This window comes from Astatotilapia calliptera, chromosome 22 (assembly GCF_900246225.1).
Source record: "Astatotilapia calliptera chromosome 22, fAstCal1.2, whole genome shotgun sequence".
Taxonomy (NCBI): Eukaryota; Metazoa; Chordata; class Actinopteri; order Cichliformes; family Cichlidae; genus Astatotilapia; species Astatotilapia calliptera.
In genome coordinates, this window is record NC_039322.1 from 22,432,515 (window position 1) to 22,450,324 (window position 17,810).

Below are 17,810 nucleotides of genomic sequence, written 5' to 3' on the forward strand. Positions count from 1 at the left end.
CAGAGTATTCCTTTGACTCTATAAAACTGAAATCACCAGCACAAAAGGGCCGAAAATTGCATATTCTTTTTTGGCACGGTGCGCTTCATATTTAATCTTTTATCTCAGCAGGACGGCATTTAATTTCATGCTGTTGTTGCAGTGTACCCTGTTAAGAGTATTGATAGGCCACGGGATGGGGGGGAGGGATGTCAATAGCAATAAACACAATGAGTGATACACGGGATGTGAGATATAAATTCACAGGCATCTAGTTGATTATTTCTCTAATCTGGGGTTACTGGGCCTAATAATTCTGCCTTACAGGTGGGCAGATGCCATAAATCTCAACATCGTTTCACTTTTTCCCGATGCGGTATGATGAAAAACAAACTATCACTCTTCGTCCTGTTTTTAGCAGTCTGTCGTTAAAGCTGGCGTTGATAAGTGGCAGTCTCTCCATTAACAGCCCAGACTCAAGGGAACCATAAATCCAACAATGTGTGTGCATGTGTGTGTCTCTGTGTGTTTGCTTGTGCATGTGCTTGCACATGTCTGGGAGTGTGCGTATGAAAAGAAGAAGAAGAAGAAGCTATCAACGTGTTTACATGGAGTGAATGCCTGTTTGCAAGAGTCGTGTTGAATAAGAAGCTCAATCACGATCAGCACAAACTAATAAAACCATGCAGTCTTGAACCGTATTCCTCACACGTGCAGAAATCAAACCCACAACTTCTTCCTTTAGATGAAGAGATGAAAAAGACACCACGCAACATGTTAACTGCAACCACTGAACATCCAAGGTATGGACATTGAGGCTGTGGACAGCTATAGGTACCTTGGTGTTCATCTGAACAATAGACTGGACTGGACTCATAACTCAGACGCCCTCTACAGGAAAGGGCAGAGCAGGCTGTACCTGCTGCGGAGACTCAGGTCGTTTGGAGTGGAGGGCCCACTCCTGAAGAAATTCTATGACTCTGTTGTGGCTTCTGCTATCTTTTATGGCGTGGTCTGCTGGGGCGGCAGCATCTCTGCTGGGGACAGGAAGAGACTGAACAGGGTGATCCGAAGGGCCAGCTCTGTTCTAGGATGCCCTCTGGACCCAGTGGAGGTGGTGAGTGACAGGAGAACGGCGGCTAAGCTGTCATCCCTGATGGACAACATCTCCCACCCCATGCAGCAGACTGTGACAGCACTGAGCAGCTCCTTCAGTGGGAGACTGCGGCACCCACGGTGTGGGACGGAGAGATTTCGCAGCTCTTTCCTCCCCACTGCTGTCAGACTCCATAATAAAGACTTTAACTGATCAAGCACACACATCCATACATATGCAATAATACTAAGTGCAATAATCCTTTCTGTCATCGTTGTATTTTTACTCAGTTGTATATAGTATTTGTATTTGTATTCTATTTTTATCTTATTGTATATTTATTTTATTTTATTCTACTGTATATAGTATTTTATTTTATTCTATTCTGTACAGTTGTGTACTGTATTTATTCTTATTGTATTCTAATTTTTGCCTCATAACTTTTGCACTGTCCACTTCCTGCTGTGACAAAACAAATTTCCCACGTGTGGGACTAATAAAGGTTATCTTATCTTATCTTATCTATCTTATCTTAATATCTCAGGGCTGAGCAGAAGAAAAAGGCAATGCGCATGTTAAGCATGCCTGACCCAGCGCGCTGACGTGCGCGAGTCATTTCACAGAGTGTGTGTTGTGAGGGATTGATGGTCCGGGCATTCAAGCGGGGAAGAGTTATTGGGAGGAATGAAGCGCCACTATACGTCACCCGCTCTCACCATGACCCGCAGACATTGGCTCTTTACACTCTTGACTAACAATGTACTCGTTCACACATACAATATGAGACGTGGATAGACAAATTATAGAATATCTAAAGCTAGATATAGGTGCTGTAAACTACTAAATGCACATCCATATCTTTTTATGTGAGCAGCTACTATAGTTGAAGAGAAAAGGTTCATAAAGAGCAGAAAAGTCTAAAAAACAATCTGTTTTCCAGCTTGCTATATTCCATGAAAGTCCGTGTGTGTGTGTGTGTGTGTGTGAATAAACCTTGATTTTGTCGACACTGAATCAGCTTGCTGAGATGGGCTATGATCTAGCTCCCCTTTTGTAAGCACAGACTGAGCGCACACACCCATTTGCACACATACACGTCCACATATTGTGACACCCCAGCCTCACAGCACTGAGGGCTGACAATAGTGTTAATGCCACTCCCAGAACCATGCGTCAGTGCTCCTTATTTAGGTCCTATCGAGCCCGCGGGCTGAAAATCTGTGCCTTCCTCGCCTCCTCCTCACTCTCGCCATCCCTCCTCTGACACCCCTCCTTTTTTCCCCCCAGACTGCCAAGGCTTAAGTCCCTCTGTTCCATCACCGCATCAATGAGACGAAGGCACGTTGGGAGAGGTGCCTTCACACACCCCAGCAGCTTTTCCATGTGCTGAAATGTACTCGGTGCTCCCTGACTCGTAGTAACAATGTGTAATGTGACACGGAAGTGAGAAAAAGATTGCTTTTCACAAGTGAGAAATGTGCACTTTTGTGCATAGAGGCTCAGTCTCACATAAGGTCAGCTGAGTGATGCTTTAACTTTTGGAAGGCCTCTCCGACTGCTATGCTGTAAAAGCACAGACTCTTTAACCCAAGTCACCCGGGGTTAGTGGATTCTAGTGAAAAATTCCCTAATGATAATTTAAATGTCATTTAGCAGCAATAAAATAGAAATATGCTCTTGAACATGGATTTTGTATGCTTTAAACCAGCTATCTTACTACTTTGTACAAAAGGTATAGAAATTTAGGAAAAGGTTAGTCTTAATCTAATTATAATCTAATTAGCATTTATTTGCAGTGATGGTGCGAGCGGGCAGCACAGTGACACGGTGATTAGTGTTGTTGCCTCACAGCAAGAAGGTTCGAATGAACCATCTGGCCGGGGCCTCGGATAAGCAGAAGTAAAAATGGGTGGATGGATGGATGGATGCATAGTATAAGCATGAAGACTGAAAGCAGATGAAAACAACTGGCCTCTTTGTGCAATAAAATGATCTGACACAGCATGTCTAGTTCTATCATTAGACTAATAGACACCACAGAAGCACAGGAACTCGCTAGCTATGGTTAAATTGTTCTTAAGGGAAGTGCGTGCTAAGCGTCAGTCAGTGATATATTGCACTTGCAGGTGAATGGTTGGCAGAGGCAAGCAGCTTCATATGTCAAGAAGAAAACATGGAAACTTCCGTCAACAGAGTGTGTCAGATGACACAGTCCACAACAAGAGGTTAGTCATTAAAATGCCGGATGGTTTGACATATTTTATGTCTAAAAAGTCATAACCCTCAATTTAATCTTCACATCAAAAGTTGAGGAAGGTGGCTGTAGTAGACCATACACCGTGACTTTTTTAAAAGCACAACTTAAAGCCATGCTTTCCATAAAGAGTGCTAAAGAGAAAAAAGAAAGAAATAGTGGAAAGGTGAGATGTTTTTTGGGCGATAGTATCAGTTAAGGAGCACAGCATGGACTGAACTGGCCTGGTGGAGGCCTAGATCCAAAGCAGGATCAGTACGTTGTCACTTAACAAGGGGATTGTTGTCACAGACAGGATATAGAGCTGAAATAGGCTAAGCCTACAGAGATCTGTGCACTGGCTGTCTGTGGCAACCGACACTTTTAACCCCTAATGCTGTCCAGTCATATAGCATGTGATACAACCTTGAACTTTGAATTCTTTTCTTTTTTGTTCTTACTTTGAAAAGAACTACTCTTACTATTCATGCTAAGCTACTTTAATCGCTCCAGCTCTGAATTCAATGTATATGAAAACGATTGAAAATGGCTTAAATGGGTTAAAATAGGCAATATAAATATAGTTCTCTATAAAATTGTATACATCTCTCTTTCATGGTTTCATTCATTCTTTTTCATTTTTAAAGAGAATGTTGAACGATTTTTACAACAACTTCCACCACACCATCGAGCACCCACGATGAACTTGACCAATTAATCACCTTGCCTTTGGAATGCAATGCTCTGTTTAATTAACAGTAGTCAAATACCAGCAGCAGCTTGTGCTTGCGTTGTGGGATTTAAATCAGTGAGTCTAAGTTCTGCGCACTTCTTTTTCAAACACCTGAAATTTCCTTCGAGTTTTCTGTCTGCTTCCCAGGTATCAGTTGGGATCGGCAGTTTAATGAAGTGCTGCAGCAACAGACTGACTCACATATGCATTTCTTAAGGAGTGGCAGTGACTCATAAAGCAACTACTGCAGGAGAATACACGCTCGCAAACACCCACCCACCCACACCCACACACACCAGAGTGCATATATACTTTGAAATACACACACACACACACACACGCGCGTATACATAGCTAATTTGTAACCCAGCATTCCCCTGATAACACCGTTTTTCTTGGCTTTGCTGTGACAGCAGCGAATAAATTAATGGATAAATAAACAAATCCAACACAGAGTGACTGCTTTGAATAGGAAATGAAAGGTGATCATTTGAATATGAAATTAGGGAAAACATTTTTTTAATTTTATTTTTTTTATGACGACTTGAGATCAAAGAAAATATTTAAAGCTTGAAGGGCCACACAGTGATGCACAGGAAGCACTGATCAAACTTAGCAAAAGAAAAAAAGGCATGCAAGACACAAAATGGAGAGCAGCAAGAAGAGATATGATTTTTGAAAATAGGTGTGGATGGAACAGAGGGCGAAGAGCAAGGAGGATGGGAGAAAAATTACCTCTGACACAAGTGGGAGATGAGAGAAGAGAGAAGGTTGAAATTATCACGTGTGCGTCTGCGTGCACACGAAAATGCGTGCACGCGTGGGGGTGTCAGTGCAAATATACAAGCGTATTCTGACAGACGCCTGTTGACTGGTAAAAGCTGCTTGCTAGCTTAATCCCGAGCTCACTCAAAGATACAGTCTGAAGTCTGACGTTATTACAAGATGCCTCTTTTGAAAGGAGAGGAACTCTCATCAAAGTCAACACAAACAAAATCCCCAGCAAGAACTTCACTGCTTCTCCATCTCGCTCACTGTTTCATCGACCCCCTCCCCCAACTTTCTTTTTTTGTGATCGTCTTTTTAAATTCATTTTCTTTTCCTTCACTTATTTTCAAAGGACTTTGACAGAGAGACAAACGCTTCCTCCCCTCCTTCCCCACCCCCACCCCTCTGTCCCGCCGGAGCATCAATATACAACAAGGCCCAGAAGTCCAAACAGCAGAAAGGCTGGGTGAGAACAGGGCAACACCAATCCATAATGGATTTTCTTCTCTCTTTCATTTGCTTTCTGTGGGGAGATGCTGTAGAGGCACCACTGGCACAAAATGAGAGATGCAGAGGAGGGGAGGGGAAGGGGAAGAGAGGGGGTGAGAGCTAGAGAGAGAGAGAGAGACATATTGACGGGGAAAAACAGAGAAGGCCCGACGGAGACTCGAAACAGTGTCGGTGACAAGAGCGCTTAACATTTTTCTCATTTGTCTGCAGAGGGCTTTCATATGCTTTAAAATGCGAGGCCAAGCTCGTAGCAGAAGGTGACAGGAACTAAAAGCATTTTTCGGTGTGGCTTTAATTGATCAAACGGTGAAATTGTCTCTAATTAGGTGAGTGTGTTAGCAAGAGGGCTGCCAAGAGGTTAGCTAGATAGCCTGCAAGCAGCGATATCCCAAAATAAACTTAATTGAATCAATGAATTGAAGCTCTCCGGCTCTATCTTTTATAATTGCAGCTGATATAAATAGAATGTTTACTTCTAAAATCTCAAAACCAAACACGGACTGTATGAGTTTCACGGGAAAGCACGAGGCAGGATTCTCTAAGGGTATTAAATTGGCTGAACTGGAGGAAGTTGTTTCAGAAATTGTTTGTTTGAGTCTCCACACCCAAGTGAGAAGTTATTTCTTTTCGTGGGAAGCTCTCAAGCATAAAATGTGCCCAGAATCCCAAGGAATAACCCCGGATGCCGTCGCAGGGTCCACAGAGTCCGTATGGTATTAGTCACCAAAGAGTCTGCTCCGACTGCTTCTGAATGCTTCACTGATTTTATTCTTGATAATTTCTCCTCTTTTCTAGTTAACTGTCCGTTGCCGTCATCAATACCGTTGAGGGCAAACGACTCAAAAAGTACAATTTAATTGATTAAAATCAGGGTTTTCTTTTCAGATTTCCAAGATCTTTGTAGTGGCTGCATTAACACGGATTTGGGAACGTGGCGCCGTCTTTGACGCAAAATCTGAGCATTCAAAGGGGTGAGTGGTTGGGCAAAAAGTACCAAAGCTTGTCAGTGGAGCACTAATGTACCTGTAACGAGGGGTACTTATTTGTACTTCAGTGAGTTTTGAACCTCTGGTGACACTTTGGTACTTTAATGTAGCAGTGTTCAAAACGGCTGCAGGGTCCCCGTCATTCACGCACTTAAAAATGGACTGGGACAGAATACTTTTCTAATCTTATTGATCAGGTTTATCAAGCTCATATCTGCACCTGCAGGCACAGGGAAAACACAGGCAGGTTCAAATCCAGAACCTCCTTACTTCTGTGCCACTATGGTGCTGATGTATAGAACAGATACTTATCAGACTGTATTAAATGCTTTTCATTTACCTTAAATGAAACAATTAAACCTTAAAATATGAAAGCAACGCTGATATTTCAATTTTGCATTAATCCAAATACAGACACTTATACAGTCACTTTTTTAGGTACCTATAGACCTAAAGACATGGTCAAGAAAACCTGGTGAAGTTCAAAGTGTTCATCAAAATGAGAAAAAAATTATGATTTAAGTGGCTTTAAACACGGCATACTGGAAAGCTTGCTGGTGCCACATGGGCTGGTCTAAGCATTTCAGAAACTGCTGCTGATCTACTGGAAGTTTCTATCCCAAGCATATTTACAGAGAGTGGTTCAGAAACAGGAAATATGAATGGCAGGTCTCTGAACGAAAATGCCTTGTTGATGTCAGAGGTCATAGTATGATCAAGTTAATAGTAACTCAATAACATCTCGTTTCAACCAAGATATGTAGAAGTGCATCACTCAGCGCTAAGCACACTGAACCTCGATGTAGCCACACAGATTTCCCAGCAGTGTAAAATGAGTGGTCAGGCATATCTATTCATAATTACAGTAAACATGATGTTAAGTGCAGGTTTCTTGGCAAGCCACATCCATAATATAAATTAACATGGAATTTGTTTAGTGCTTTGGTAAAAGAAGCCAGCACAATGGATTGAGTCTTTAATGAAGACTCATTATTTTTAGATTTTTCATCCTCACTCAAAAAACACAGTCACCAAACCTCTGTTGCATCTATATGTGCAGTTTTTATGTCTTTGAAACTGAAACCATGGCTCATCCCTTATTATTTTACAGAAGTGCTACAGAAGTGTTACTAATATGGTAGCCAAATAGCGTGTGTGCTTCTAGTGAGGCTTTTTCAGAACATACACAAAATAAACTACCTTGTTCGCAGGTTTCCAGGGCTGGGCGGCCCATCATATACAGACAAGATGTCAAAGTCCTCCTCTAGGGCAAAGCCTTGAAACACCAGCTGTATCCGGTTGTGCTCTGCCGCCACAATGACCCATGTACAGTTGGCATAGTTAGGATAGCCGTAAGGGTATCCAGGGCTTTCTATTGTCCCATTGGGATTCTGTAATGTGTAACTGCAGTTCTGAGCTGTGAAGAAAGAGAAAGAGAAAAAGAAATAGTCAGTTATTAAAAGGCAGAAAGACACGTTAGCAGAGTACAGAACAGCTAGCAGAGTGCTTAAACGTTAAGGATTCTCCAAATAAAAAGACAAAAACCTCACTCATCTACACTCAAGAAAGGAAATTATACAAATGCACACCCACAGTCAAACATTTTGCACCAAATGCAGCAACATCCATTATCACCTACAGCATAAGCCATTAATATTGCAGTGCTAAATGGCTCGCCCCCCCCCTTCTCTCAGCTTTCTCCACCTCTACCCACCTCCATCATCACACGCTTGTTCATCACACACAGCACTGGTCCTACCACCACATTAATAATAGGTTCCCACGTTAATACATGACATAGCTCGAGAAGAAGAGTCGAGGTGACGAGAGGGGAGAGGAGGAGACGTACTTGATTGCTACATTAATTGAACTCATCTTGCATTTTTTTTCCAGCAGCCACTTAAACTGCCTTCAATCTGAGATTTTAATTGTATCCGTACAAGGCTCGGGGTGGATGTAAGAAGCGTTGTCTATGTGTCTGTGAGCGTTTTCAATCTCCAAGCTAAATGACTTGTCTTCGACTGATCTGCGCACAGCTGAGACTTTTAATCAATGTTAGGATTTGCCTGTAATTAATCGCTAATGAGGAATGATGTGTCATTGCTATATTATGCACAACTCTGCATTTTGTCTGTGCTTTCAGAGTTAATTTACAAATTACTGTGTTTATACACATAACGTTCAATAGTTAAAGAGGCACATTATTCCCAAATCAAATTTCCATATTTCCCCCTGGTCTATGCCACTTTTCCTCTATCTAGATGATTTTGGTGTCACCTGCCGGGCTCGGTAGATATCCACTGTAGAGATGCCAGCCTTCTCTTGAATATGATGGAATGAATGGCCACAGCTAATGACTGCTTGCGTTGTGGAGCAAAAGCAGACCATACAAAAAAAATCTAGGTGAAAAATAACACTACAGCCTGGTGGAAAATGTAGGAGTTTGGTTTTGGGCTAAGGTGCCTCTTAAAACGATATTAATTTGATTTCATACATTGTAAAAAAAAAAAAAAAACCAGAATGGAGATGATTGTAATTTTCTGCCACTACAATACCTGCTTTTTTTCTTCTTCTTTTGTTTTTTTTTAATCAAAACTTGCAATGCATAATTGAAAAAGATATAAAAAAAGCTGTGACTAGCACTTTTCCCTCACAGCAAGAAGGTCCTGAGTTCAATTCCACCATCAGGCTGGGATCTTTCTGTGTGGAGTTTGTGTGGGTTCTCTCCGGGAGCTCTGGCTTCCTCCCACAGTCCAAAGACATGCAGTGAGTGGGGTTAGGTTAACTGATGTTTCTTAATTGTCCATAGGTGTGAATGTGAGTGCGAATGGTTAGCTCCCTGAACTGGATAAGGAGAAGAGATGGACATGGCGATGATTTTCTTCATGTCAAAAAACCATAACAGACAGATTTAAAGATTTAAATCCCTCATACATCAGGGATCTCGTACCCTATAAACATATTTGTGGTCACACAGAAGTGAGCTAAATAAATATATCCTTGCACATGCTGTTAATACAAATGAAGTATATTTCCCTTTTGTTCACTTCAGCCAAAAAACCTGCATCATAATGTAGCCTGATTAAAATGTAATTAGGAGAGTATAATTGCAGGACATCTGTTATCTGGATAACCCACATTATTCAACAACCAGAATGCAAGACTTGCAGTAGATACGATATTTGTTTTGTTCATTTGTATGCACAGACAAACAGGGCAAATGTCTGTGATGAATCAATGCATGCTACCTGAGGGCATAAAAAAGTGACAGTTTAAATAAGGATTATTGAGTAAACACATCGCAGCTTTGAGACAGGTAAAAGTAGAGGCTGCTTTGATGGGTTGCGGGGGTGGGGTGGAGGTGGACATTGAATGGTTGTGAAGCATATAGACTCTGTTCTACTTTGCGCACATTCTCTGATGGGTAAGGAAAACTCAAAGCCCAAAATCTGTCCATATTTTCACTCTGAAATATGCATCATGTCTGAGAAAACAGTAGGGATTTACAGGTAATAAGGCACCAAGCATGAAGGCAACTAAAGAGACTAAAAGGGGAGGGGCTTAACAAAAATACATTTTACTTTCACTCAAAGTTGAAAGAACAAAACAAAGAAACCTGAAAAAGTGGGTTTGTTATTGGTTACCCGGACAAGCAAATGCTGCATTTGATCTCATGGTAGCAATCAAAGTGAATGTCAAAGATTTCAGGGGCTACACACCACGTCAAGGTGTTTATGTATCCTGAATCGCTACTGGAAAAACATCCACCCACCCAAAAGCACATGCACACACACAGATACAAACATATTTTTCTTTCCCAGGTAGAGGAAATGCATTTTTGGGGGGAGAAGGATAAAAGCAGATAGTTTCAGAAAGTTAAGATATAGGCTGTCTGGATGGCATTGGCAGCAGCTCGAGGTTCATCCAGTCACAGTGTATCTGTCATGCCACTGTTGACTCCCAAGGGCCTGTCTGGTCCAAAAACAGGCAGAAGCCTCTCCACCGTCACTTTTCAGTGCTTCATGTGCGCTTGACCTCTTCCAAAAGATGCTAATGTGAGTGCACTCGTACGCAGACAAGAATTAACGTATGTGGAACAGAATTAAACTACACGTTTAATAGTGCATCCAGAGTTTAGCTATTTGCTTGCTTTAGAAATCTGTAAGTGAATTCATGGCATGTGTAAAATCATGTACTTTTTTCCCTTTTCTTTAAGAAGAATCAAGAGAGAAGAACAAAAAATGATCAAACTGAGAGCTATCCTCATCTGATTTTTTATTAAAGCCTTTAAATAGGCTCAGCAAGTGAGCATCCAGCCTCCCAATTACCATCAGGTCAATACTAATATCCAGGTAAAACCCCCACATCTAACTCTCCCACCTGACTTTCTTACCCACAACCCAGTCAATAATCTCCTCATCATCTCCCTCATTACAGCGCCTCAGTTAGACAATGCCAATCAGGAGCTCACACTGTAGAGCAGACAGATTGCAGAGCTTGATGGGGATCAAAAGGGTCTGCCAACCTATTGTACTGAGTAAAGACAAGTAGAGTGGACTGTATTATAAAACAATACCAGGAAGGTTAGGGCGATTGAATTGTTATTAATCACTTTCAGCATCAAATTGAAGAAATAATTGATTTCGTGACTCTTGAGGTGCTACCAGCTGAAGTGAAAACATTACAAAGAGAGTGTGTTCTGCAGCTAAATAAAAGGTTTTCACACACAGTGCACATGCCATTACAGCATGAAGCACGCTGTATGACAGGTGATCAACCAGGCAGGAACTCAAGCTCTGTGTTTTATGGACACAATTAAGCGAAGCAAAAAAATGAAAAGAAAAAGTAATAATGATGGAGGATATGTCTGCTGCCAGAGCTCTGCTAAATGCTGTTTTGAATTGTAAGCAGCATTGCCAAGTTACCAACTCCTAAATTGATAATGATGCATACAATCTTGGACAAAAGACCAAACTGGAGTTTTACGAGAAGCTGTTTTATTCTGGCTGTAGCCAAAAACAGTTATATTCCTGATGAAAAACGGTTAGGCTCAGACTCAGAATTCAATTGTAGAAAAAACAGGCGCTTGAAAATGCACTTCTGTGGCCATTAAGGACCAATTTGCAACATTATTGAGTTTGATTTTCATATCGGGGGGGGTGATAACAGGGACACTTGCAGATGTTTCTGCTGCACCCTGCGGCCATGCTCATTCTAAATTATGCGCAACTGCAGAAAAAAAGGTTACCATAAGATTCAAGTGAGGTTAACCGAGGTTCTGTAAGTCTGCTGTCCCTGTTCTTTGAAAACCCGGAGCCTTTGATTAAGTGGATCCTGCACTTGGGGCTTGGATGAATTATTTAAGGCTCGCCCAGGATGCATTATGAAATTAGCATCTGGGAGCTGGTGACCTACTCTGAAGGCCTTCGGTGTAAATCTGCAGGGAAGAGCCCAACCTGCAGTTGACTCTACTGACACACCATAAAGACACCATAAAGATACTGCTGGCGGTGCTTTTTTAGCCACCGGTAAAGTAAGAAGGTCATGTTTTCTCAGATTGTGTAAATTCTGGTGAACCAGTGAATGCCGAAGAGCAGCAGAGATGCTAGTTCAGCAATTAGGAAATGGCCATCGTTTTTAAGTGCTTAGCATATTTCATCTTCCATCATGCCATTGGGAACTGTTTGCAGAAGGCTTGTAGTGGAATGTTAACTGTGTGGATGTTCAACAGATATGTTGTCCACTGCTTAGCCCGCTGTGCCACTGGCAGCATCCACTTGGCACTTAGCATCTCCGGTGCGCAGGCTGCCAAATGAGTGTACAGGGAGAGGTGTGACCTTGCTGGGGCAGCACTCCAGGTTCTACCTGTGCCTGTGTTTGTGTGCAGGTGCTGTTGTTTGCTTTGCTGGTGCAGTTGTTCAGTAGCAGACACACAGAACTGTGGTGGCGCGCTGTGACACTTTGATGAATCGATGGTCACCGCGCTGCACTCGGGCAGGACAGCAACCCCTCCGAGAGGAAGGAGACAAGAAGAGACCAAAAAGGAAAGAGAGAAAGAAGCGGGGCTAAGGGCGAACGGGTGGTGGGGCAGACAGACACAAAGCAGACTGAATCTATGGACATATGAGAAAATAGATTTGGAAGACGTGATGCGAGGAATAATAGAAGCAAAGGTGAAATGAGGTCCAAACTGCAGGGAAATAAAAAATAGCAGAATGAACGTTTGCCAGAAAGAACAAGTGAGGGCGACGAGAGAAGGGACACCAGCCAATGGGGGCAGCAGGGGGGGTTGAATGAGTGGGACAGAGGAAGAACACTATATAAGGTGGGATATTTTTTACCTGTTTTGCTGAGGTCACAGACAGCCAGTGTGACATTCACAGCAAGATAGTGCTTAATCTGCACTTCTGGCAAAATCTAGAGGTCCATTTCGAGGGAGGCTTCAGTGGAATTTGTGCGTGTGCTCGTGTGTGTATGCGTTCGTTTGTGCAAGTAAAGAGAGACAGGCGTATACACGTGCCTGTGTGTGGAGGTATCATTTGTCTACACATGTATGAGTGTAATCCCTATACCCTGGGTGAGTATAGTGTCTGATGTCTGCATGTAACTCCTCTGCTGAGATACAATTACACTCTCCACAGTGACTATGAATGGGAGGATATTTCATCAAAGTGAACACAATCCCGACATCACAGTCTCATAATGCCATAAAGACGCAAATAATACCGGCAATACAGCAGTGCAAATCTTCTTTCTGGACCCCATCAGTTTTTTTGTTTCCTTATTCCCCTTGCTCTCTCTCTCTCTCTATCGCTCCCTTGTCTCCCCATCTACCCATCTATGATTCAAGACTGCCTTTGGACAAAAGACAAAGATGCAGAGAGCATCCTGTTCTTCCAGACAATAATAGAAGTGTTTTATGTCTTATGTTGCGCAAGATGAATGCAGTTTCAGAGAATGAGTCTTGTTCCAAGTTTAAAGGGACACTTTAACAACCCACAATCAAACTATATCTAATCAAACTATATCTATCTATCTATCTATCTATCTATCTATCTATCTATCTATCTATCTATCTATCTATCTATCTATCTATCTATCTAGATAGATAGATAGATAGATAGATAGATAGATAGATAGATAGATAGATAGATAGATAGATAGATGTGTGTGTGTGTTTTGCCTCCAGTGCTTTCGATCCCTATGTCTAGAAGAAGCTGCGGTGGGATGCCATTAACGTTCCTTTAATGTTTACATCCTGTCACGCAGGATTTTTGGATTTCCTTTTCCATATTTTCCATCACATACTCTGGGTCCCAAATCTTAATCTGTGAACTCAGGCATTTTCAGTCCCATTTTCAGTTGCCTGAACCACAGCAACTTGTAGCATAATAACCATTTATATGGTATAGCACCACTAGGGGGTGTCATTCTATTATTGTGGTAGTTTGAGAGTCTCCTAGTGTGAGTGCAGTGGCAGCCATTACAGCCGAGCATGCTGCTCACCATGCATCTGTTTAGAGAGACCATACCATTGTAACGGGCTAGCGCAGGCAACTACCTAACCCTAATGAACGAATAGGGTAGAGCCGTGGAGACCTGGCTTGTATGGTCTGTTATCGCCAAATAAAGGTCTGTTGTTCTGTCTAACTGGCTGGCCTCCAAGTTGTCCAGCTAACCTCCACACCACATGCCTGCTGGACCTGCTAGCCGCTCCTTCCTCACCAGACAGCAGTTACAAACTCACCCATGTAGAAGCAGACCACATAAAGTTACATAGTATAAAAGTTGTGAACACTCTGCTGATTCAATAATTGCAGTGCTCCAGACCTTGACTGGCATTAGCTTCAGCACAAAAACTGTGTGCTGAGTTTCCATGGTGGAACAGCTCCTGTTGGTGTTATTTGGTGGTACATTTATCCATATGAGTTCAGCCTTTTCATTATTCCCAAGACAAACTAAAAGCATACTATATATGGTAAGTATGAGGCAGTCTATAGAAAAAAAAGCATCAAGCTGGAATAAAAATTTCAAACTAAAGAAATGCTTCCTTTTGAGTGTGTTTATTGTTTGTATTACTATAGCCTATCCACATCTAACTTAGCCCATGAGTACACTTCAAAAAAACAATTGTTTAGTGTGTGTGTATGTATGTGTACCGATAACTGCTCCCTGGTGGACAGATAAACCCTTCCGCCCCATGGATCCTCTCAGCACCACCATTTGTCTCTTGACGTGTCAGCACGTAAGCACGTCTTGACCGCATCACATCTGAATTAACCTTGCGATGGCCGCCATTAAAATGAAAATGTGCGAGCTAAGTGATCCGGCTCACCCCCATACATTTGGCTAATGTCTATGCCTTCTGCCGTTAACAGGCAAGCCAAATGCAGTGGAAGGTGCTAGTGATAGGCTTTGGTCCCTCTCAGCCCTCCCTTGCACAAGTTGTTTCCACTGGGCTGAATGGTAATTATTATTTTTTCCTTAAAAGAAAAACAAAACAAAACAAGTTTCCATTTCCATAATGGTGCACATTCAAAGGCTGGAATGGCTTCCTGCTGCATGAATGTGTCAGGTCAAAATACAGCAGTGATTTCTCTGAGTGGATACTCAAAGAAACTGATATGTGAATACATTTGTTAGCACACACTCTCAACTGTAAATCAGGGAACACATGCTAAGAATACCAGTGCTAATGATGCAGTGTTGTTCTAGTTGCAACATCCTCACTGCAAGCTTTATGAAAGGATCTGTTGATGCCTATGGCACACAAAGTTAATACTGACACGCGCAAGAAACCCCACAAAAACTCACTGTCAAGGCAACGTAGCTGCAGGCTGAAACGTGTGGGGTAAGAAAACAAACAGCGCCCACATGCAAAGATTAAGCTAAAGATTAAAGAGCTGAAAAAAGCGGCTGGATACTAAGAAGACACTGAAGAGGGATGCGTGCAGAAATGCACATTTGCATGAATGCATGCAAACATTCCTGCCTGTTATCAGGGCTGGCAAAAGAAGCACAATGAAGCATGTGTTCTCTCAGACAGAGGAAGAGAAGGGGGAGAGCCAGGCAGTTCCTTCCAGCTGGGTCATATTTAACCAGCAGTATTACCATTCCAGCCAAAAGGACCTGCACAACAGCCACCTACCTACCCCCTGAAAAAAAAAAACTATCTCTCACTAGGATTTTAGCACCTTTTCCATAGAGATCAGTGTTTTAGGTAGACTTCATCATTTTTTTTCACTTTCTTATCAGTACATTCCAACAGCCCTACGGAAAGTTGGTGCTACTGTGAGCAACAGAGCTCCGCAGCAACCTACGCACCAAGTTAATCAATAGAAAATAGTCCATTCAGAGTCGAAGACATGCTGGTACAGTTGATATTCTACGCTTTCAGAAAGACCTCTGTCTTTCCTAGTGTATCATGGGTGCAAATGGGCCTCCCTTACAAAACACGATGAATTGCATATGTGTCCTTAAGCTCTGTGCGTACACTTACATTTTTAGCAATGAGTGGAGGATGAATAAAAAAGAAAAGAAAACAAGTGCAGTTCAGTGTCATTCACTGCTCCTGACACAGAAGCTGTATGCTGTTCCCATGACAACAGTGTAACAGGAAAGCACACATAAAGACAAATCCCTGTCTTCAAGCATTTTTTCATACTTGAGCGCGCTCTACCCCGCACAGGTGTGCGCGTCTCTGTTCAAACATATGTACACACACGTGTGCGCTGCTCGAATCATTTCAATTTTATTTCCCAGTCTTCTTGGGGGGGAGAAAAGCACAATTACGTGTGAGTCTAATGTGTGAAACAGCGAAAGTCAATTATCAACTCATTGTCATTCTCCTCACATCTTTGAGCTCAGCTCTTTGAGTTACATTAGACCCCACACTCAGAAAAATTATGGTTCTTAAATGGTTCTTCAGATGTCTTCATGGTTCTTTAAAGAACCATCATACGTCAAAGAACCTTTTTATTTTGTTGATGGTTCTTCAGCTATTACAAATGGTTCTTTAAAGAACAAAAGGTTCTTCATCCTTAGCAATCTAAGTTTGATGGTGTAAATGGCATAAATATTTATTCACTATAATGAGGCTGTGAATTATACTGTGTGTTTCCTTTGTGTGCATGTGTGTGCGAAGGGAGAGGGCGGGATACCTGGCAATTACCCTTTAAGAGAAGATGGTAGCAAACTGAATATTCAAATAAAAGTTAGAAATATTTGCTTAAAAATATACTGGTGGCAGGGGTGGGGGCCAAAGCCTAAAGACCCTAACCCCCCCCCCCCCCCCCCCCCCACACACACACACACCCCTAACCCCACAAACACATTATGAATATGGTGAGTTAACAAACAGTAGACACAATACACACATTCAAATACTGTACTTTAGTTTTAAATAGCATTACTATTTTCTACTCCAAGGCATTACTTTTGAGATTATTATATATTTTTGAAAATATAGCATAATGATAATACTAGTTATTGTAAACTTTACAAACCACCCAGCAGTATGTAAAGTCAAATTATAAAATACAAGTAAATAACAATTGCAGAACAGAATGTCAGTGTAATGGACACACTTCGTTTTGACAAAGCGCACTGCTTAGGGAAATGATCTGAGTAGTTGTTCATCACTGAGCAATTTGTTAATATGTGTTTCGAGCCAAATAAATGACAGGGAGAGGGAGAGTGACGTCAGAACACGTCATACTATAACCTCCCGGGAGCGGACGGAGGAGGTCAATCGTTGGGATGCGCATGCGCAGACAGAGTGCGCGAGCGGCGGGCCTTGACCTTTCGGGGGAAAAAAAACACTTTCTCAGGGACGGTGACAGCGAAACGGATAACAGTCTTCAGTACCTGCTGGACTTTGAAGCTGTGGATTCTGGGACTGTTAGAAAAGGTAAAACATTTTCATTAAAACCTTATTACTGTTTTGTTTTTGTTACTCGTCATTGTAGCTTGCTGTTAATGTGCTAACAGTAGCGATTAGCTAGATACGTTAGCCGTTGAGGTCAGCGCAATTTAGTATCCGGTATACAGAAACTGTTTTCCTAACAAAACCACTGTTATAATTAAGTGAAGCTACTCCCAGCTAATTTGAACCTTTGGCTTCTAAAATATGTGGTTCAATTGCGTGCTGCGTACATAACCTAATGTCAGCTAGACCGAAATTAAAATGTAATATATTGTTAAAGTCACTAAAATGGCGCCTGAAGCCTGTTGTGGCGTGAGCTCTGTGTCTGCTCTAGAAACTCTGAAAGTCTGTAGATCTGAGCCGTACATTAAATACTCACATGAACCTGTACTTTGAATTCTGTATGAGCTGTATAAAATGCAGCTATGCATAAGAGTTTTGAATGAATAATTAGATTAGATACAGTAACTCTTTATTGTCTAATCAAATTATATAGAAATGAATAGCAATGTGACATGAGAAGGTGTGTCTTTGACTGTTCCTGTATAACTTATTTTCGGACTAGTTGACAAGTTATGCTC

The 17,810-nt window shown here is 41.9% G+C and overlaps 1 protein-coding gene across 2 annotated transcripts in view; it reads right to left on the minus strand.

The window, feature by feature from the left end:
- The window catches only part of csmd2 (CUB and Sushi multiple domains 2), a 271,925-nt gene that overhangs the window by 240,841 nt on the left and 13,274 nt on the right, over positions 1–17,810 (minus strand). For both annotated transcript variants that reach the window (XM_026155795.1, XM_026155797.1), the window contains one exon: positions 7,506–7,722. In XM_026155795.1, the coding sequence (XP_026011580.1) occupies positions 7,506–7,722 (217 nt within the window). The remainder of the gene's footprint in view (positions 1–7,505; positions 7,723–17,810) is intronic.